This window comes from Cynocephalus volans, chromosome 2 (assembly GCF_027409185.1).
Source record: "Cynocephalus volans isolate mCynVol1 chromosome 2, mCynVol1.pri, whole genome shotgun sequence".
Taxonomy (NCBI): Eukaryota; Metazoa; Chordata; class Mammalia; order Dermoptera; family Cynocephalidae; genus Cynocephalus; species Cynocephalus volans.
The window spans coordinates 206,001,774-206,022,656 of NC_084461.1; the positions used below are offsets into that span (position 1 = coordinate 206,001,774).

At 38.7% G+C, this 20,883-nt stretch overlaps 1 protein-coding gene across 1 annotated transcript in view; it reads right to left on the reverse strand.

Annotated features, from left to right (window-relative positions):
• The window catches only part of LOC134370765 (uncharacterized), a 126,123-nt gene that overhangs the window by 92,045 nt on the left and 13,195 nt on the right, over positions 1–20,883 (reverse strand). Inside the window, exons 3-4 of the mRNA XM_063087748.1 lie at positions 14,520–14,581; positions 14,037–14,061 (exon numbers count right to left, since the gene is read on the reverse strand). Coding sequence (XP_062943818.1) covers positions 14,037–14,061; positions 14,520–14,581 — 87 coding nt within the window. The remainder of the gene's footprint in view (positions 1–14,036; positions 14,062–14,519; positions 14,582–20,883) is intronic.

Consider the following 20,883-nt stretch of genomic DNA (forward strand, 5'->3'; position numbering starts at 1 on the left):
CCCTGCAGCCAGGGTCCCAGGATCTCAGGACATGAGTCCACCTGGGTCCCGCTAGTGTTCCTGTCCCACTAGCGTAATAAACTTACTGACTCTCCATCTCTCCAAGTGACTGGAATTATTTCCTCGCTGAGTTCTTTCCATAAGGGTGGAAGGGCCCAGGAGCGGTGTCCTCCCTGATACTTCCCATGGGGCCAACTCTTGAATCTCACCAGCAGCCCTCTTTGCCTAAAGCTCAGCCTTCAGCTGGGCTCAGAGTGGAGCAGAGGTCATCAGTAGGGGAAACACATTTGTGTGCACAGCCCCTCCTCTTTCAGGCCACGGGAGAAGATAAGAAAGGCCTGGGCCACCCAGCCCTGCTCTGGGGCCTCAAGAGACTGAATCCACCATGGCCTGGAGGCCTCTCCTCCTTGTGCTCCTCTCTCACAGCACTGGTAGGGACAGGCCTCATAGACCTGGGACAGCTCCTGAGTGGGTGTCATCCTCACTGGCACAGACCCCTAAAAAGCTTTGCCCCGTTGCCTACCCCATCACCCATGAGTGTCTGTGTCTGCAGGTTCCCTCGCGCAGCCTGTGCTGACTCAGCTGCCCTCCCTCTCTGCATCTCTGGGAGCATCTGCCAGACTCATCTGCACCCTGAGCAGTGACATCGGTGTTGGTGAGTCCTGATTAGGCTGGTTCCAGCAGAAGCCAGGGAGCCCTCCTAGGCATATCCTGAGTTTCAAGTCAGACTCAGACAAGCAGGAGGGCTCTGGAGTCCCCAGCCGCTTCTCTGGATCCAAAGATACCTCAACAAATGCAGGTGTTCTGCACATCTCTGGGCCGCAGCCTGAAGATGAGGCTGATTATTACTGTTGTACATGGCACAGCAGTTCTACGGCTTACACAGTGCTCAGGACCCACAGAGGAATGAACGCAGACCTCCCTTCTTTTCTCCTGGCCTGGTGTGGTCAGCCGTGGTGGTGGCTCTGACCAAGTTCAGTTCAGGGAGTGACTTCTCTTCTCACTTCATCAGTCATGATTTCCTCAGATTGCTTAATCTCAAAATATCATATTTTCCCCTTCTTCCTGGTCTGATACATTACTCTCCTGTTTACGTTTAAGGTCAACATCAGCTCAGGTTTTGGCTTGTGCTCTCACTTGTGCTACTAAAACCAGAGGGCTTAATGCTGTCTTGTCAGACTATCTTTATGGGTTGAATAAAAATACTATGTTTATTATTGGTCTCCCTATGCAAACAAAACAGCTATGTCCCCAGCAGCAAAAATATGCCTCCAGGTTACTGAGTGGGTTAACAAGGACAGCCATCCCCATTAGGCATGGCTGTCAGACCCACCATGCGATCACATCCTCCAGTTTAACCCCATCACTTTGAACACTTTTCCCTCTCTGGTTTTTTGGTGGGGACGGTATTAAGTACCAAGTACCAGATGTTTTGAACCAAGACATTATAAACCCAACATCCTTGAAATCCATGGATCTCTCAGCAAGTAAAATTGATCAGGGTCCAATGAGGGTGGGATAACAGGTCATGAGATTCCATAGGTCAAGATTGAGGGGGAACTTCTGAAAAGGGGGGGATGTCCACATATAGTAATGTTCTTTTTATATCAATCCTCATATTGAGAAAAATTATAAAACTAGACTAAAAATATCTCAAATATATTATTTATTTAAATACAGATCATTATTGCCAGGAGGACATTCAAGGGCAAATTACAAATAAGAGAAACAAGAAAGGGGAGAAAACACTTTTTCCATGACAGCATTATATTCTCATGGAAAAGACAGAAATCAAACGCCAAGGCCTGTACAGTGAGGGCTGGGGAAACCTAACAGGAGACCCTCTCAATGACAACCACCACCACTGAAAAAGTCAACGTGTAAGAATAATCCATGTGGAATTATTTCAAGTTTTAATCCACCTGGGGACTCTGAAAACATTAAGCCGTAAACTTGGTTCAAGACGGTAACAGTCTGGTAATGACTGAAGGCAACTGGCAGAAGCAAACTCAAATAAATGCCAGGTAATCATGAAATATCCAGTGACATAAGCATTGTACAATGCACCCTGTAACTAGCTGTCTGGAGGCCATTCTTGACCTGAAAGAAATGTCTGAGCCACAAACACCACAGAGGGAACCTACTCATTCTACTGTCCTGAATAGTGAAATCAGAGAGGTCCATCTGCTATAATCAGGACACCCTTCCAGGAGAGCTGGGCAGTGCCAGAGGGGCTGAGGACACAGGATCTCACAGGGTTTTGGGCCAGATCACATACAAAAATCCTCTACTGACTCTCACATACTTGGACAAGCAGTATCCTCACTGGAGTGTGACATTTCTGCACCTGAGCCCCAGGAGCTACAGGAGCACTGGGCTCTGACTGACACCCTTGCTCCCTATTTCATCCTCCACCCTCATGGAGTCATTGTCTAAACCTGATATCCAGGCAGACAATGAGGAATGGACAGTCACATGGCAGGAACAAATTTGCATGAAGGAATTTGGCCAAGAAAACAGAGATTAAGAGACATTTGGAAAATAGGTATCTCAATTGCAAAAAGAAGTCAATCTACAATCAGAGCTCTGGGGCCATCTCTACCATGGCCTGGATTCCTCTCTCCTTCACCTTCCTCAGTCATCAGATAAGAAGATTTTATTAGGGCCCATCAAAGGACACTGGGAGTGCATTTGCACCTTCTCCTCCTGGCATCTCTGCACAGGTGGTCAACCACCACTTTCTTTCTGATGTCTTCTCTCATCACTTCTGGGGACTGTGTAACTCTGCCATACATAGTATCCTTAGTGTCTGGGGCTCTGTATACAACAAAATAATTTTAGATACATAGACATAGATAGATAGATTGATGCAGGTCGAACGTTTGTCCCCTCCAAAGCTCATGTGGAAGATTGACCCCAGTGTGGCAGTGTTGAAAGGTGAGACCTTTAAGAGATGATTGGATCATGACAACTATGCTCTCAGAAATGGATTAATGCATTCATGGAGTAATGGGTTAATGGTTGAATGGGTTATTATGGGTATGGACTGGTGGCTTTATAAGGAGAGCATGAGAGTATATTAATAAGCACTCTTGCTGTTCTCACCATGTGATACCCTGGGCGCCATGAGACCCTCTAGAGTTTCCACCAAGAAGAAATCCCTCAGTGTGGACTTCCTAGCCTCCAACATTGTAAGAAAGAAATGTTCTTTTCTTACAAATTACAGTTTCAGTTATTCTGGTTTTTTATATATATGTATACACACACAAACACACACAAGATCTTCAAAAAGTTCATAGGAAGACGTATTATTTTTTAATTTTATTTTTTCATAAAATTTTGAAGTACCCTTGTGTGTGTATTTAATTATATATTTAATCAGTTCATTTACATATATTTAATTAGCAAACATATTTTATGAATCAAAATCCAAGACAGAAGGAGAATTCCAGCAAACATGAAAGAAACCTTTTTAAGACATGAAATAGAGGACATGGAGCCCATACTCATTTTCTTATCCTAAGAAAATCGTGACACTCAATCCAACAAGGATAGCATCAGATTTGAAAATAATATGACAAATTTGCTTATGAACATAGATGCAACAATCCCTCATCAGATCATGTCAGATCTCTGACCACTAGGGAGGCTTCAGGCTGAGGACAGGATCTTTGAGAGGCCTGTGGGGGAGGATGGACATGGGCTTTGGAGGGACAACAGGTGTGTTAGTCCCTTTCTCTTGCTTTTAATAGAACGCCTGAACTTGTAATGTGTAAGAAAACAAAGAGTATTGTTATAGTTTCAGAGGTTGGGAAGTCCAAAGTCCAGGGAACACATGTGTGACGGCCTTGGTGGTGGTGGCTCTGCACAGCATTGGAGGGTATCACATGGCCAGAATGGCTGAGTGAGAGAGCTAAACTTCTCAGTTGCTCTCCTTTTAGAGCCATCAGAACCAAGACCATTACTCCATGAACTGATCAGTCCATTCGGGAGGGTAAAGTACTCACAATTCTCTGTCCAGTTGTTCATTGCCATGTGCCTCATCCAGTCTCTCAGGTTGTATCCCTGTGTCCAGAGTGACTCCTCCAAGACTGTTCTTCCTCTCCCCCTCTCTGCCTGCAGTAATGAGGGGAGGGAGCTCCACTCCAAGTACAGGTAATTCACACCCCTGATACCCATGAGAATCTTCTTCAAACACCATTAGCAGACATATCCTCATTCATTAACTTGACCAGGAAGACAAAATTATTATTTCATTTAACATTGATATGGCAGCATTACCTGGGAGCTTGTTAGAAATGCAATTTCCCATCCCAGACCTACTAAGTAAGTAACAAGTGTTGACATCCCAGCATCTGTGTTTTCGCAAGCTCTCTCTGAGATTTTTTTTATCATCTAAGTCTAAGAATAAACCCTACTTGTACTATTGAAAAATTATTTTGGGAAATTTTGATTTTAAAATGTAGTCTGGGTAACATTATATACTGAAAGAACTCTCAAATTACCATTTAAAAATTCAGGAACATTCAGAAACATTTTTAAAATGGCAAGCCATCCCTGCAAAATATGACTTGATTTCACACAACAGAAATTGGGATGTGTTATCTAAGAGTAAATTTAGTGGCCCATATAAATATTTAAGTTATTGAAAGCCATTCTATATAGAATTGGCTTCCAGAAATACTCCTAACTCCACTGAGCTGAATCACCTGGTGCTGGGGGGAAGGAGGCTGCATCAGTACTCAGGTGTCCCCAGCACTGGGCTGTAGAGAGGTATGGAGACAAAGTGTGCCATGTCAGTGTGATTTTCCTGCTCTCTCTAGAAAAAATGATATTAGAAATATTTTATGTAGAGGCAAGTTGAAGGAAGAGAAATATTATATACGTATACATATTTGTGTATATTTTATTTTTCCATAACTCCTTGTATTTACATTTTATACTCTCTATTTTCTATATATGTTATCTTATTTTAAATACATAATATATTTTTTTACAGGAAAAAAAAGGATCTTATGAGTCCAGGCTGAAATTTACCCCACCATAATGTAAAAACAAAAACTGAGGAAGATTCAAGTCTGTTGATTTGTACAGTAGTACAATTAGGCTTTATTCTCAGACATAACTGATAAGAAAAATCTCATAGAGAGCCTGCGAAAACACAGAAAGACAAACTGAGGACCATTTCTAATAACTGAATATTCAGCAAGTAAAAATATAGTCTTTCTGTGATACCTAATTTCATGTATCAACTTGACTGGAATAAGAAATGCCCAGGTGGCTGGTAAAACATTATTTCTGGGTGTATGTGTGAGGGTATTTCCAGAACAGATGAACATCTGAATCAGTAGGCTGAGGAAAGAAGTTACCCTCACCAAGGCAGGTGGGCATTATCCAGTCCATTAAGGGCATGGATAGAACAAAAAGGAAGAGAAAGGGTGAATTCACTCTGTTTGATCTGGAACAGGCATATTCTCCTGCACTCAGACATTTGTGCTTTTGGTTCTCCGTCTTTTGGGTTTGGAGCAGAACTATACCATCAGCATTCCTGGGCTCCAGCATGCAGATGGTACGTCATGGGACTTCTCAGCCTCCATAACTTCACAAGCCAATTTCTCATGATAAATCTCTCTATATTCATATATCTATATATCTACACGTCAGTTCTACTGGTTCTCCTTCCCTGGAGAACCCTAAGCAATATAATAATTAAATTTAAATTTGAGATAAAGAAGTAACTTTTTTGTATAAGGATACAATATTTGCATACTTGCCTTCAGTATTTGCCTTGATTAATTGGGGCATATGTATAATAAAATTTTTATCTGAAATTCATGTTAACTGGGTATCCTGTATTATATCTGGCAACTCCAAATAGAAACACAGCCCTATAGACGCCATGATTTTAGCCCAGTGCGACCCATTTTGGTCTTCTAACCTCTAGAACTTAAGATAATGACAAACATCTGTGTGATTGTGTTTGCATACATTTGTGGTAATTTGTTTCAAAGACAATAGAAAACTAAGACTAGTCTATTGTATTTTCACATGAGTACGTTTATTAGAAACAGCTTAATGTGAATGGAGTCCTTTCTCATTTTGGCTGGAAACTGACATTTCTTAAAACTGCTAATAGGATTCTATCATGTTTTCAAAGCACATGTTATAGGATATAAATTAAAATAACAAAACCACTGAAAAGGTGAAATAGACTTAAAAATATTTCTCAATTGTTTGGCTTAGTGACTTTTTTCTCATTAGGATGAAATTTACTTCACTTCAGCTGTACAAACACCACTGAGTAGCTTTGGTATCTCATCACCTTTCTGGATTCTGAATACCAAACTAGATAAAAGCAGAACAGTGAAGAAAAGCTTTCCAGCGAGGAAAGCCCAGGTAGTCTAAGCATACACGTAACAGGAACCATATCCAGGGATGATTGTGGAAGATGTGTGTTTGTATTTATAAAAATTATTTGGCATATAAAACAATGCTGATTTGAATTTTTAAGAATATGTAACAGTTACTCAGGTCAGTCGAGAATAATTGGGTGAAATAAAGATGATAATGGACAATTTTGACTACTGAAGAAAGATCATTTTTGTTGTCAGACCCACTCTGTTTTGTTTTTAGACAAATCCAGTTATATATTTCCTCCTTGCCATGAGAACGCACATTTTGCGCTTGTGTTGCTTTAGTAAGCATGTGGTTTCCAAGCTGGCATTGGAATCTTGGTCAATATCTTCCTCCTTCTCCCTCACATCTTCACACTCCTTCACACTCCTTCACACTCACAGGCCCACAGACCGTCACTTGTCCTCATCCACGTAGTGATGGTCCTTCCAGTAGAGTTTCTGGTGTCCCTAGACCTGTGTGACTCACCGAATTTTTGGAATAACCTCAAATGTAAGGTGCTTTTGTACACAAACAGGGTGATGAGGGACCTCTCCATCTGCACCACCTGCCTGCTGAGCATGTTCTAGGCCATCACCATCAGCCCCAGCACCTCCTGTTTGGTGAAGTTTAAACATAAATACACTAAATACATAATCCATGTTTTCTTTTGTGATGGTTCCTCAGTTTGTCTTTCTGCAATATCCTGATTGTCTACACTGTGGCTTCTCCCAGTGTGATGCAGACCAGGATCTAGCATATTAGTGGACACTGGTCACCTCACTTTCCCCCAATGAGCTCCATCATCAGGGGTAGGAGATTCACAGTGACAACATCCGGGGATGTCTGTTTCGTAGGAATCATGCTGCTCTCAAGTACATAATGGTGATTCTCTTGTCCACACATCAGAAGGGACCCCAGCACCTTCACAGCACCAGCCTCTCCCCGGAGCCTCCCCAGAAAAAAGGGCCACCCAGGCCATCCCGCTGCTGCTGGTGTCTTTGTGGTCAAGCACTGGGTGGACTGCATCTTCTCGTCCTCCTCAGCCATGCTAGGGACACATGACCCAGCCTTCCTGTGTCTCCAGCTTCTACTGGTCGATGTCTACGCTGCTGTCAGTTCTTTGTTGCTTATGAGTTCTGATAAAAGGATAATAAATAATTTGCAAAATATACTGTGGATGTACTTTCAATTATAAAAAGATGGTAATGAAAATGTTTGTCGAAATAATGGATTCTTCTGACATCATATAAATTATTCAAGTAGAGCAGGATGCTATCTGATTAATTAAATTGTATAAAACCACATTTTTGTTATATCTAACCACTTTGTCACTTAAGATGCCAAGGATTTATAGGTCCGTTAATTCAAAGTTCACCATGATTTGACATTCCAAATGCCCACAAATGTCTTACTCTTTAATTTTCAGTTTTGTCCTTCACACACAAAAAACTTTTCTTTCTACTTAAAATGTCCTCTTTAGAAGTTCCAATTGGTAATCAAATCTTCCCTTGCTTATTTTTATTTTTAATTTTATTAAGTAAGGCTAGTTAAGTATTTGAGCCTAGTTTGGATAAAAATTTTTACCAGCAATGATAATTTTGTTTTTCTTTGTTTTCTTGCTTCTGTAAAGTTTTATGCTTTTTCTCCTTTTTGATTTTATGCAGTTTAAATGTTTGTTTGAGTGTTTCCCTTTATTTATCACTTTTGTGATAGAATGCAATGCTGAATTACATCTTATGTCTGCGATTTTTTGTTTTAGTTATTTAGAAATCATTTTATTGGTTTTTTATCTTTCATAATTTATAAATTATCTAATTCTTGTAATCAAAATAGATGAGTTTTATTCCTTCTCATTCTATTTATCATATGTCTATATTTGTACTTTTTATTTAATTGTCATGCAGTAATGCATTTTGGCAGCACAGTCTTTCATTTAAGTAATCCTTTCATCAACTTTCTTTAATGTTTTCCTGTGCATCATATATTAACTTTATTATGTTATTCAAATGTATAAATTTTATTTGGATCTTTTCCAAATATGATTTATAAAGTCCGTACTTTCTTGCTCTTTACACATTATTTTGATTTCTCATTTTTCCCTTTGTATTAATTTAAAAAATAATCCCAACATCTGAACTTTGGGGTGTTGTTTTGCCTGCCACGGATTTGTCACCCCTTTTCCCCTGGGTGTTGCAGCCACCAAAGATTACTCAAAGCCCATCTCTTTTGAGCAGTGAGAAGCCCCAGAAAGGGGTTAATCTCCCAGAACCCTCAAGATAGAGGCATTCCTTCCATTTGGGAAATTAACCACGAATTGGGGTTATTTTCCTGCATTTATTCTCCAGACCAAGAAGTCACAGGAAGAGACATAGGTAGGGTCTTGCTAAGTACAGTTTCACAAGTTTTACAATAGAAGCTGGTAACATTCAGTAAAAACAAGTCAGATGACATTCTGTTAGGCAATTAAGTGATGCACTAACAAAGGTTTGATTTAGCTGACATTCCTTTTCAGCAGCTTTTTAGTAACTTTACATATCAATTAGTAATTTGTCTGTCTTAGAACCAGCAGCCTTGCTGTGTTAGGATTCTTATCTTGCAACAGAGATTCAATAGCCTGGGGGAAATTTCCTGTCCTTTGCAAGGTCAATATTTGAAACTGCAAGGCTTTGGAAAACCAGGCCCTCTGAGGTACATTTGCTTTATGAATCCTCTACATTGGGGGATATGAATTTCTATGAACTTCCATTCTGGTGACTTATTTCCTGTGTGATTCATAATTTCTAATTTGATTCTCACATTTGAGATACCTTAATGCCTGGGAAGTCTCCAGTTTGTATATTTCTTGTGTATTCTGATTGACCTGAGGGCCTCATGGTCTGAGAATCACAGAATAATCCAGTGTCCTATGGGCAGCACTTGACTCTCAGTTTGATTACTCTTCTAGGTCCTTCTCTTGATTTACTTTTGTTCCTGGAAAGTTTCCATATCCATATTTTCCTTCCAACTCTACTGGGCTTTTGAAGGATTCTTAAAACTTCCTGAGTATCTTTAGATGTTGTGAAACTCAAAAGCTTTTGCACAGCAAAGGAAACAGTCAACAGAGTGAAATGACAACCTACAGAGTGGGAGAAACTTTTTGCTAACTATGCATCCAAAACAGGATTAATATCCGGAATATACAAGGAACTCAAGCAATTACACAGTTAAAAAAAAAAAAAAAAACAACCCAAATAACCCAATTCAAAAATATTCAAAGGAGCTGAGTAGTCATTTTTCAAAGGAGACATACAAATGGCCAACAGGTACATGAATAAATGCTCAACATCACTAGTCATCAGGGAAATGCAAATTAAAACTACATTGAGATATTGCCTCATCCCAGTTAGACTGGCTATCATCAAAAGGAGAATAACAAATGCTGACGAGGGGGTGGAGAGAAGGGAACACTCCTGCACTGCTGGTGGGACTGTAAATTGGTACAACCACTATGGAAAACAGTAATGGAGGTTTCTCAAACAACTATAGACAGATCTTCCATACGATCCAGCAATCCCACTTCTTGGGATATACCCAAAGGAATGGAAGTCATCATGTCAAAGGGATACCTGAATTCCCATGTTCATTGCAGCACTGTTTACAATAGCTGAGATATGGAACCAACCTAAATGTCCATCAATGGATGATTGGATAAGGAAAATGTGGTATATATACACCATGGAATACTACTCTGCCATAAGAAACAATGAAATTCTCCCACTTGCAACAACATGAATGAGCTTGGAAAAACTTATGTTGAGTGAAATAAGCAAAGCACAGAGGGATAAATGCTGCATGTACTCACTCGTAAGTGGGAGCTAAAAGAGAAAGAAGGAAGGAAAAAAAGACCACAGTGGTGTGTTGAACTTACAAAGGGAGAGAACATACCTAGGGATACAATGTGGGGTGGGGCAAAAGGAGATGGGGAGGGAGGTTGGCGATAATTGGGTGCGGAACACAGGGTATAATCACAATTTGTGATAATGGGCATGCTGCCAGTATGGATCTGGCCATCACATCTTGGGCACAAGGGATGACAGTCAATGAATTAAGTCTGCAGCCCCCACTGTCTTGGTGACTATCAATCTGAGCTACTGTCTGTGCAGCCTGCCTGTGCATGGGCAGTGGCTGCAACAGCACTGAGTGTGCACCGTCCCTGCTCATTCCTTCTCATCAAAGTTCAGTTTCTGCTCTACAAATTCCACATCAATCCATAAACACTGCTGTGACAGGGGTCAGAGTCCCATGTCCTCATAGAGAGACCCCTCTGTAGCCACAGCCTGGAGACTTCTTTTCCAGGTCTCTCTCTGAGGATCACCCAGGCCTTCTCTCCCTCTGTCACCAAATGTTTACTCTACTAACCCAATGACTCTTCCAGTAGTGATCCCCAACAGCCCAGTGATCCTCTCTGCATGAATCTTATGGAAATCTAATCATATAATCCCACCTTACTTTTTTCTAAAAAATTTCTGATTCTATATTGCTAATATTTGAAATCTGATTTTGACTTCTAAATTCACAAGGTGTTTGTTATTTTGTTTGTTTTGTCATTTCCTTTTCCTGTAACATCTACTGCTGGGTAGAATATCAAGATGCTCGTGATCTGATAACAGGAGTCTGGGTGTGTTTACTCTACAAATACTCTGGAATGGCATGCACAAGATTGGCATTATTTCTATTTAATACCTGATAGAAATCTGAGGAAGTCACTGCATCCTATTTACATTGTAGGACAATTTATTTTTTGTATTTCTTATGTTTTACTTGTTTTTGTCAATGGTCACTTTATGTATTTTAAAATGCACATCATATGGCTTCTTTTAAATATGAGCATGTGTTTCCAACATACAGAGCAATACAAAAAATGTCTGAAGTGCCGTGGCAGCCTCTCCTTTACTTCCCAGTCAATAGCCCCCAGTAAGTACCCACTGCTCTAACTGTGACCACCATATTTTAGATGTATTTGTTTCTCAGTGTTAAATAAATAATAACATACAATATAAAATCCATTGTGTCCATCAGAATATTGTCTGTTTACTATGTGAAATTCAGCCCTGTTGCTTTGTGTTGTAAAAGTTTGTTATTTTGAATTGCTGTGTCAGTATGGGACATTGTAAACGTATAGCACCAAAATTTACTCTTTCCACATTTCAAATACACTGTCATTTTCCACAGTGGTTGCTCAGAATGAGGCTGCAATGAATGGTTCTGTGTAAGTCTCAAGGTTGACATAAGCATTTCTGTCTCTTTCACATATCTTGGATACAGGTGGCAGGAGTGAGGTGGCTAAGTCATGGGTACAGATAAGTACAATACAAGCTGGAAAACCATTTACCAAAGTGGCTGAAACAATGTACATTCCCACGGGAACATGTGACAATTCCAGTTCCTTCACATTCTCACCAACCCTTGGTAATGTTAACCCCGATACTGTGTCCATTCTTGTGGGTGCATGAATACGATGTGGTGATTTTAATAGCTTTTTACTAATCAATAGTAGTGTTGATTGCATTTTTATATACTTGAAATACTGACCTAGCTTGGGATTTTATAATTTATACTATACAGTAGTGAGGGCATGGTGAATTATCTATTTCTCTCAGCAACTCTGGATCCTTCTGAGAACTCCAGCTTGCTCTCATAAAGAGATGCAGATCTCCCAGTGGAGACCCACATCCTTGTTTGTAGCGACCTTTTTTTCCTGTCTCAGAGCCTCCCATGTTACTTAGAGACAACCATGACACTGCTTTAAGGGTGACCCCATACTCCTCAGAGAAGAGTTACATCTCTAGTCTTAGAACACCCAACAGCCTTCAAAGGACCCCACACATTCTTGCTTAACTGGGCTATCAGGTATAAACAAAAGCCCTTATTATGTTATAAAATTTAACCTATCAAAACCTTACATGATTAAATTTGTTATCACAAGGTTTTGCCATCTTTTAGCAAAGACTATAGCATCATTGACCAAGTAGCAACAGAAGACAGCACATAAAGGACAAACTAGGTAAAATTTGAATTAAAAATGAGCAGTCTGATTCACTAATCTCACCACAGTCTTTTGGATTCAGCTGACCCATGCAACCCTTTGTTGCATTTACTCCATCAAGCCCCTGTATAATTGTATTCCACAAAGCATATAACATAAACATTGTATAGCGGACCCAAATGATGTGTTTTAGCTCTTTACCTAATTGTCTTTATAGCTCATCCATAGGTTCAGATTGTATGCCTTTTCAAATGATTTTTTTAACCACTGCTACACTATCATCCGCTGTACAGGATTTTGCATCTGATTTTTAAAAACTCTTTATATTAAAAGACTATAATTAATATGAGGTACAATATTCTCCTTAAATATAAGATTATTTCATCATTAATATTATGTTGTAAAGATAATCAATTATTGAAAATTTGTGAATAATAAAACCCACGCTCACTTTTCAATGTTACGTGTGTAAATCCATTGAGGCTATAGGCTCCCTGTGCTTGCACCTAGCTGCTGGCATCGGGTCAGTCCATTAAGGAGGGAGGCTCTGTGTGAGCACTGAGGTTCTCCCACCCAGCTTTACAAGAAGGTTGCAACAAGGATGATGGACACCAGGCTAATAATCAAGTGGTAATTTGTGTTCTAATGGTCACTATCCTTGAAGGTATAGCTACTAGGGCTCATGGTAAAAAAACATTGTCCACCACTCTAAAGCATCTCCCCAATTCTTACTGGAATTTGGGCCAAGAAGTGTACGTGTTGAGAAGAGAACCAGCTGCGTGACATATTTCCGCCAGGTTGTATATTACATGGTGCCTTCTGTCTGTCAGCATTTGTGATCTGACCAGGAGCATGTAGGAAATGTCTTTTCATACTAACGACTATGTGACAATCTGCAGCAAGATGCATAGGTAGCTATCCTGGGTTATGTGACCACTGAGGCTATCTTTCTTACATAATGGATGAGTTTTGGAATTGCTGTAGGATCGGGTTATTCCAGGCATATACTGGAAAGCTGGATCTCACTTGCGTGGTGACTAATGATCCCTTGGCTGGGTGATGATGGGAGGTTGTAGTTCTGCGCATCAACACCAGGACCGCATGCCTGGGTACACTTGGCTCTTCTATCTAGAAGGTAGTGAGTTTTGGCACATTGATCTTTGTGGCTTAGTATCTCCATCTGTGAAGTTGGTATAGTAAACTAGCCCACCATACATGACTGTGACAAGATTTGAATAGTTAATTTAGGTAAAGTATATAGTCTATTTTTTTAAATTGAGGAAGTTGCCACTGAGATTTCTGCTGGGTAACCAGGATATTTTTCTAGGGAAACACACATAGAAACACATTTACAATCACACCAAACAGGCTTATACATAAACACACTGATGCACAAACCCATACCACCTAAAGGAGACACTGGAGTTTCCAGAGACTGTAGACACATGGCCAGAGTTTGCTACCTTGAAAACCAGTTTTTTAAACTACAGCCCAATCCTCATTCCCACCAGGTGGCTGGGATCCCGATACCTCTGCAGACAAAAGCCAGCAAGTCAGCTCAACATATTTTGTACATTTCTCTTTTTTTAGCCAGTGGGTGATTCAAGATACATACCCTTTCTTTTTTGGCTTGAGGCCACCTGCAATTAGAAAAAAGAAAACACTGTGAAGACTAGATAATGTGTGCTATTTGCTCAGGCCTTTGTGCTTTTGGTGACTCTGAGTAATCAAGGTGGGAGAGAATTCTTAAGTCAAAGGCCCCAAAAGGCATACTAGGTGTCACCTATGGAAAACACAGGAGCTTTCCTTGGAGGTATATTAGTCAAGTCAATTTTTAAGCAGCAATTACAAAATTGTTCATCTAGAATGGAAAACTTGTTACTAGGAAAAGGCCCCCTAACGTGCCATGTGTAACCTGACACTGCCAATGCTGCGTGCTTTCTTGAATGAGGTATCAGTTGGTAAGATTCTCCTCCACCACCCACCATGTAAACATTATCTAGCACCTACAATACACATGATCAGTTTTTTTCAAATCTGATATCAATTCAGAAGTAAAGCAACATTTCTACTTTAAACAAAGAATCGTGATTCTTACCGCAGGGATGGAGAGTATGTCCTCATTTGCCTTCTCTGGAGATATCTTTTTAACATGAACTCCTGGGGAAGGGAGAAGGACACAGAATAACTGTCAGTTTATTGGTGGTGCTGCTCACTGATTACTCAGGGAACTTTGCTTGATGTGCACCAAGGACTGGAACTTATGGGTGTGGTAGGAAGCAGGAGTTAAGCAGCTGCAGGACCATCCTGCTTAATGGAACAAGGAAGGCAAAGAGATGAGTGGGAAACAACTGAGGAATACAGTGCTGGCTTTCTGGGTGATGGCAAATTAACAGAGTCCTGTCACTCCTTCAGCCCATGTTGAAGCCCAGTAGAATTGCCACTGCTCTCCTGACCTCTACCAAGTCTACTTCAACCTGCACAGGTGCACATCTGCTGCTACTGCACTTATTGTCTCGTGGATAGGATTTTGCCTTTGATCTGTGCAAAATTTAATCAGGGAACTGGCTTTAACACTGGGCACAAGAGAGAATTGTATTTATTCACTGGTCCTTTGTTATAAAGTGATCAGTTACTAAATAGTAGAAAATGCTGAAATTCTAACTTTTAAAAATAACCACTATAAATCATAATTTCCTTCCAGCCTTCCGATTCTGTGTCATGCATTTGTATTTGTTGTGTGAGCTGGCTGTCCATTTTCAGACTGGCCAACCCTCAGTGAGAGGGGCATAGCAGGGAGCAGGCCCCTGCTGAGCACTGAGGCTCTTTAACCCAGCTGTACGTGAGAGCTGCATGCAGGTGACACACCAGGCTAATAACAGAGTGTTCTCTGAGTCTTTACTTGTCGCTGTCTCCAGGTGTGTATCTCACAGGATTTCAGCCTAAGGATCATATTTATAATGCCATCAAATATCACTAAATGATCTCCCTATTATCAGCTTTAGGACAGGCGCTAACAAGTGACTCAGCACTGATAAGAGACTGACCAGTTCCCCCAAGTAGTGCCTCCTAACTCTCAGAATCTGCGAACTGTCCAAAAACATTGGGGCTTTCTATGTGCTTTCCATATAATGACTATGACAAAATATGTGACATTAATGTACTAATACATGTCTTGGGCTTTGTGACCACTGACACTACCATATAATATGGATTGCGTGAAGGATTTCCATATGCTCGGATAATTCAGGCATATATACAGATGATGAACATTCCTTGCATGGTGACCAGTGATCCCACAACTGAGAGATGAGTGCAGGTCAGTAGTTCAGAGCCTCAGCATCGGGGTCACATGCCTGCATTCCATGTTAGTTCTTCTACTTAGGAGCACATGAGCTTGGACACATTCATCTCTATGTCTTTTCCTTCACCCAGAAAACGGGGATAGTAAATAAACCAGGACATATGTCTGTGGCAAGTGTTGAATGATTCAATGTACGTTAAGTGTAAAATATAAATATTCATAAGGCTGGATTATTGGTGAAAGGTCCTGCCTTAGATCTCACAGCTTACCAAGACTCAGAGACTCATGCAAGCCCAGGATTCCAAATTCCCAGACCATTGTTCTTATTATGACATATAGCTGCTTGGCCTAAAATCAACCAGTTTATCCTAACACAGACCGAGTTTTGAAGGAGTCAGATAAAGATGTCAAAAACACTGTCTGTGTCTGCCTGAGGGCCCACTCAGTGGCCATTCTACAGAAAAGGGCGGCACTGTTCACCAGAATGATCCAGTTGCCTGAGCCATGGTCAACAGATACCTGCTCAAATGAGATGAACACTAGTTTACTGGGTGGAGCAGCATGATCTATTTAAAAGTCTGAATTCTAAAATCTGTGAAAAAAATATCATGTTGGATTATTTTTCAAAAATATAAATGCCTTTAAACTTAGTTGCTACATCATGGAAATGATCGTGGCTGAGGTTTCGGAGAGTTGTGGATGAAGGGTCAGGAGAACTGAGTCACACAATACATGAACACAGCATTAACAGCACATTTTTTAAAGCTACAACTCTACATGCAAATTTATACAATTGTCACTGTATACAATTTTTATCTGGCTTTATATGTACATATGTTATCTACTTGTTTCTCAGATGAAATAAATCTCTGTTCTTGATTATTAGTCTCTACAAATTCATCCTATTTATCTTTCTGTGTTGAAATAGTGGCTATTTACTGGGTAACTGAGAAAAAAAAATCATTGCATTTGATTATGTTTACCTCTGGAAAGATTGACTAATCACCTATAATTGATGGCTTTGTAATTTTGAATAAACCCCAAACTGTGTTTTGGTTCATATACTGAAACTTAGACAGTACACATTCTCATGATCTATTTTTTTAAAACGAGTTATATGAATGAGAATGACATACCGAAAATTTCCTAAACTAAATACTCATTTTAGGAAATGGGGAGAGGAAAGGCATGTTAATAACAAAGATAGATACACTTTATTGTGTAAAATACCTCAAAACCATCTCCCCCATTTTGGATTCTATTCAAATTTCTGAAATTAATAAATGTACTAGATCTTTACTTATGTCAAACTGCATTAAAAAGTAATTTGTACTAATTTCCCCAAGGGAATACCTAATGATGGGGAGCTTTAGGGGTGCAGAATGTAATAGAAAATGATATATTTCTTATATGTAAATAAAGTTTAAAGGCAAACTGCTTGATAACTACTACGTATATAAATTGAAAAATAAAACTGAACTACAGAACACATTTATAACTGTATATGACAAAATACAGAGAAAAATATTTTAAATATTTTTAGACATATTAACTAGTCCATGTGAAAGGACAGCATTTGTGAGGCTAATATCTAACATACCTCTAATGCAGGAACACAGGTTCCCCATGATGAAGACAAAAAGCAAGAAATGTTCTACCTGCTATGAGCTTTGAGCAACTCAACACAGACAGTGGCAATCAGTTCCGAGGGCTACACCTACATAATCACATCACCACGGCGACAGGGCATCACAGAACTTTCAGAGTGAGAGCACAGTCTGCTCTGTGAGGCCAACTGTCACATGTACAATCATGTCATTTAAGAATAAATGGTTTTCACATGTACAATCATGTCATTTAAGAATAAATGTTTTATTTGAAAAAGTGATTCCAAAACCCACACATTGTTACTCCCTGTTTTTGAAAACAAATTATATTAGAGGAAATGTCATACCAACAAATAAAGTCAGTAGTGAATATCAAATTCAAAGGAACAAAGCTGACATGTTTAGGACAAAGATTCCATCACTGATTTAAAAACAATATCCCTGAGCTGGCTGGTTTGCTCAGTTGGTTAGAGAGCATGGTGGTAATAACACCAAGGTTCAGGTTCAATCCCTGTGCTGGCCAGCAAAATAAATAAATAAATACATAAATACATAAAATAACATAAAATAATAACATCCCCACCCATTTCTACCATTCCTGAATCACCAAATATCTCTAGAACCAATAATTAAACTTTGCCCTAGATTAGATAAAAGGCAGCATTAACAGATATTCAGTTATTAAAGTCCTATTTTTCTAAAGATATAACTATTAAACTATATTTTTATCATATAAATGTATATTACTCTCTACTTAGTTGCCTCTCAATCTCTAAATTCACTGAGAAATTTCCCTGTTATTGTGCATGTATATGAGTAAATACTGTAGTCACTATATTTTAATTAGTTCATTCTTGTGTGGGGGGGGTGAAAATTTTGGGAAAAAACATATAATTAATATTTTTCTGTAGAATTTCAAAGCATCTTCATAATGTTAAATTTAATGGGTATTCTGGCTCATAAATCAACATCCAATCCAATATATTCATATGATCTGCTCATGAAAACAAGCTACTGGAAGGAAAGTAGTGACTAGCCCCCCAACAAGTGGAATGAGTAAAAATTTAGGATGAAGATGAGAGATCTGTCATGTTTAAAGAGAATAGGTACCTTTAATGGTATGAAATACCACATTATAGATGCTGATCTCTGCTGATCCTTCAAAACTTCTACCACAAATAAATCAGATAGATCATGAATGATTCATAAAAACTGTACTAATATCAATGGTCCCATATTTTCTCCAGTTATTATCCACCTGAGGGAGTGACTGGGTAGGTGCAGAAAGGACAGGTGATTCTATACTGTTGTAAACAGAGAGTGTTAACGGACTCCAGCTTGAACAAATATATATAAATATATATGGATATATGCATATATAAAAATACATACAAGACCATAAATATACATTTGAATTGTAGTATTTTATACACTAATATGTATCTATTCTAAATGCATCAAAAATGCAACAAATGAGAAAACAGATTCACATATCTGAATGCCAAATTGAAACAGAATATCAAGTAGGAAGTAGGAAATATGTTAAGAGAAATGTATCCATCAGATTAGAGGAGCAGCACTCAAAAGACAATAATGAAGAGCTGTTCAGACTTCTCATTTTGGAAACAGTGGGAATGAAGCAGAAAAAAATATTTTCTGCTACCACTTCACATACCACAGTATATAAAGAATAAATGACAAAATACAGGTATAACCCTCGGGGAAAAAAAAAATGACTGTTCCACTGTCAGTGCTGCGTAAGTGTACACTTAAAACTTTGTAGGACACAGCTACAGCAGTGCTGAGATTGACATAAAGGTACACATTAACAAAGAAGAACTTTTCAAATCAACAGTCTCAGTAAGGAAGTGGAAACTAGAAAATGAAGCACAAAATAAACAAAAGGGAAACGTAAGGATGGACTATTGCATACACTTGCATAAATCAATAAAATTGAAAATAGGAAAAGAATAGAAAAAATCCATGAAACAAATAATTGGTTTTCTGAAAAGATTAGTAAAAGTGCCAAACTGCTAACAAGACTGACAAGGAAGGAACAAATGACCAATATCAGGAATGAAAGAGCTGATGTTATTACAGACCTTATAGACCTATAAAGGATGATAAAGGAAGACCATGGAAAACTTCACACCCATGGATTTAACAACCTAGACAAAATAGACCAATCCTTAAAATAACATAATCTATCACAACTCACCCTACCTGAAATATTGTGTATTGAATGGAATTTGATGGGACTTCATTTAATTTTTAGACCAATTTGTGGAGCATCAACATATCGTGGAGTATTGTGAAGGAATAACAATATTAAATTTATTATCTTGGAACATTGAATGTCTTTCTATTTATTTAGTTCTTCTTTAATTTCTTTTAACAATGTTTCTGAAAAATTATTTTTCAGCGTACAAGACTTGCACTTGGCTTGTTAAATTTACTTCCCAATATTTTTTTATATTGTTATTTATGGAATTGTTTTCTTAATTTAATTTTAAGATTGTTCAGTGCTAGTATATAAAAGTACAATTAAATTTTGTGTATCGATCTTATATCTTGTGACCTTGCTGAACTCATTTATTAACGTTAGTGGGTTTCAGTGAATTTCTTAAAAACTATTATATTCAAGTTTATGTCATCTGCGATAAAATACAATTCCACGTCTTCTTTCCAATATGGAGGATTTTATTTAATTTTCTTGTGTAATTTCTCTGGAAGATACCTTCAGTTTCATGGTGAATAGAGTGGTAGAGTAGATATTCTTGCCTTGTTCCCAAATGTCTAGATAAAACACCCAGTATTTTACCATTATGTGTTAGCTATAGGTTTTTCTTTGATTCCCTTTAGAAGATCTAGGAAGTTTCCTTGTATTCCCAGTTTCCAGAGAGCTTAGTCGTGAATTAGTGTTAAATTTGTCACATGTTCTTCTGTATCTATTGAAAGGATCTTCTCTTTTCTTTATTTTATTATTTTGTGTATTGCACCGATTAATTTTTGGACGTTAAGTCGGTGTTGCATTTATGAAATAATCCCATTTGGCCGTGGTGTACAATCATTTTTATATGTTACTGGATTCAGTTTGCTAATTTTTTGTAGGATTTTGTGCGTGTATTTACCAGGGATATTCATGCATAATCTTCTTTTCTTGTATTGGTTTTGCCTGGCTTTAGGATCAGGGTAATACTGCTGTTATACAATGAATTAGAAAGTGTTCCCAGTAGTGTTCTTCTGTTTTCCAGAAAGGCTTGTGAAGAATTGGTATTAATTGTTCCTTAAAGTTAGTAGAATTTACCAGTTAAGGTATGTGCTCTAGGCTTCTCTTTGTGGAAAGATTTTTAATTAAATGAATCATTTTACTTGTTATATGTGTATTCACAGATTCTATTTTTTCTTGGGTATACTTTGATAATTTGTGCCTATCTTGTTATTTATTTGGAATTTGTGGTATTCCATGTTTTTAGATTTTCTAGGCAGTTAACATTGACGATTCAGGAAGTTTAATGTAGAAGAATGAGGTTTGGTGTCCTCAATGAATG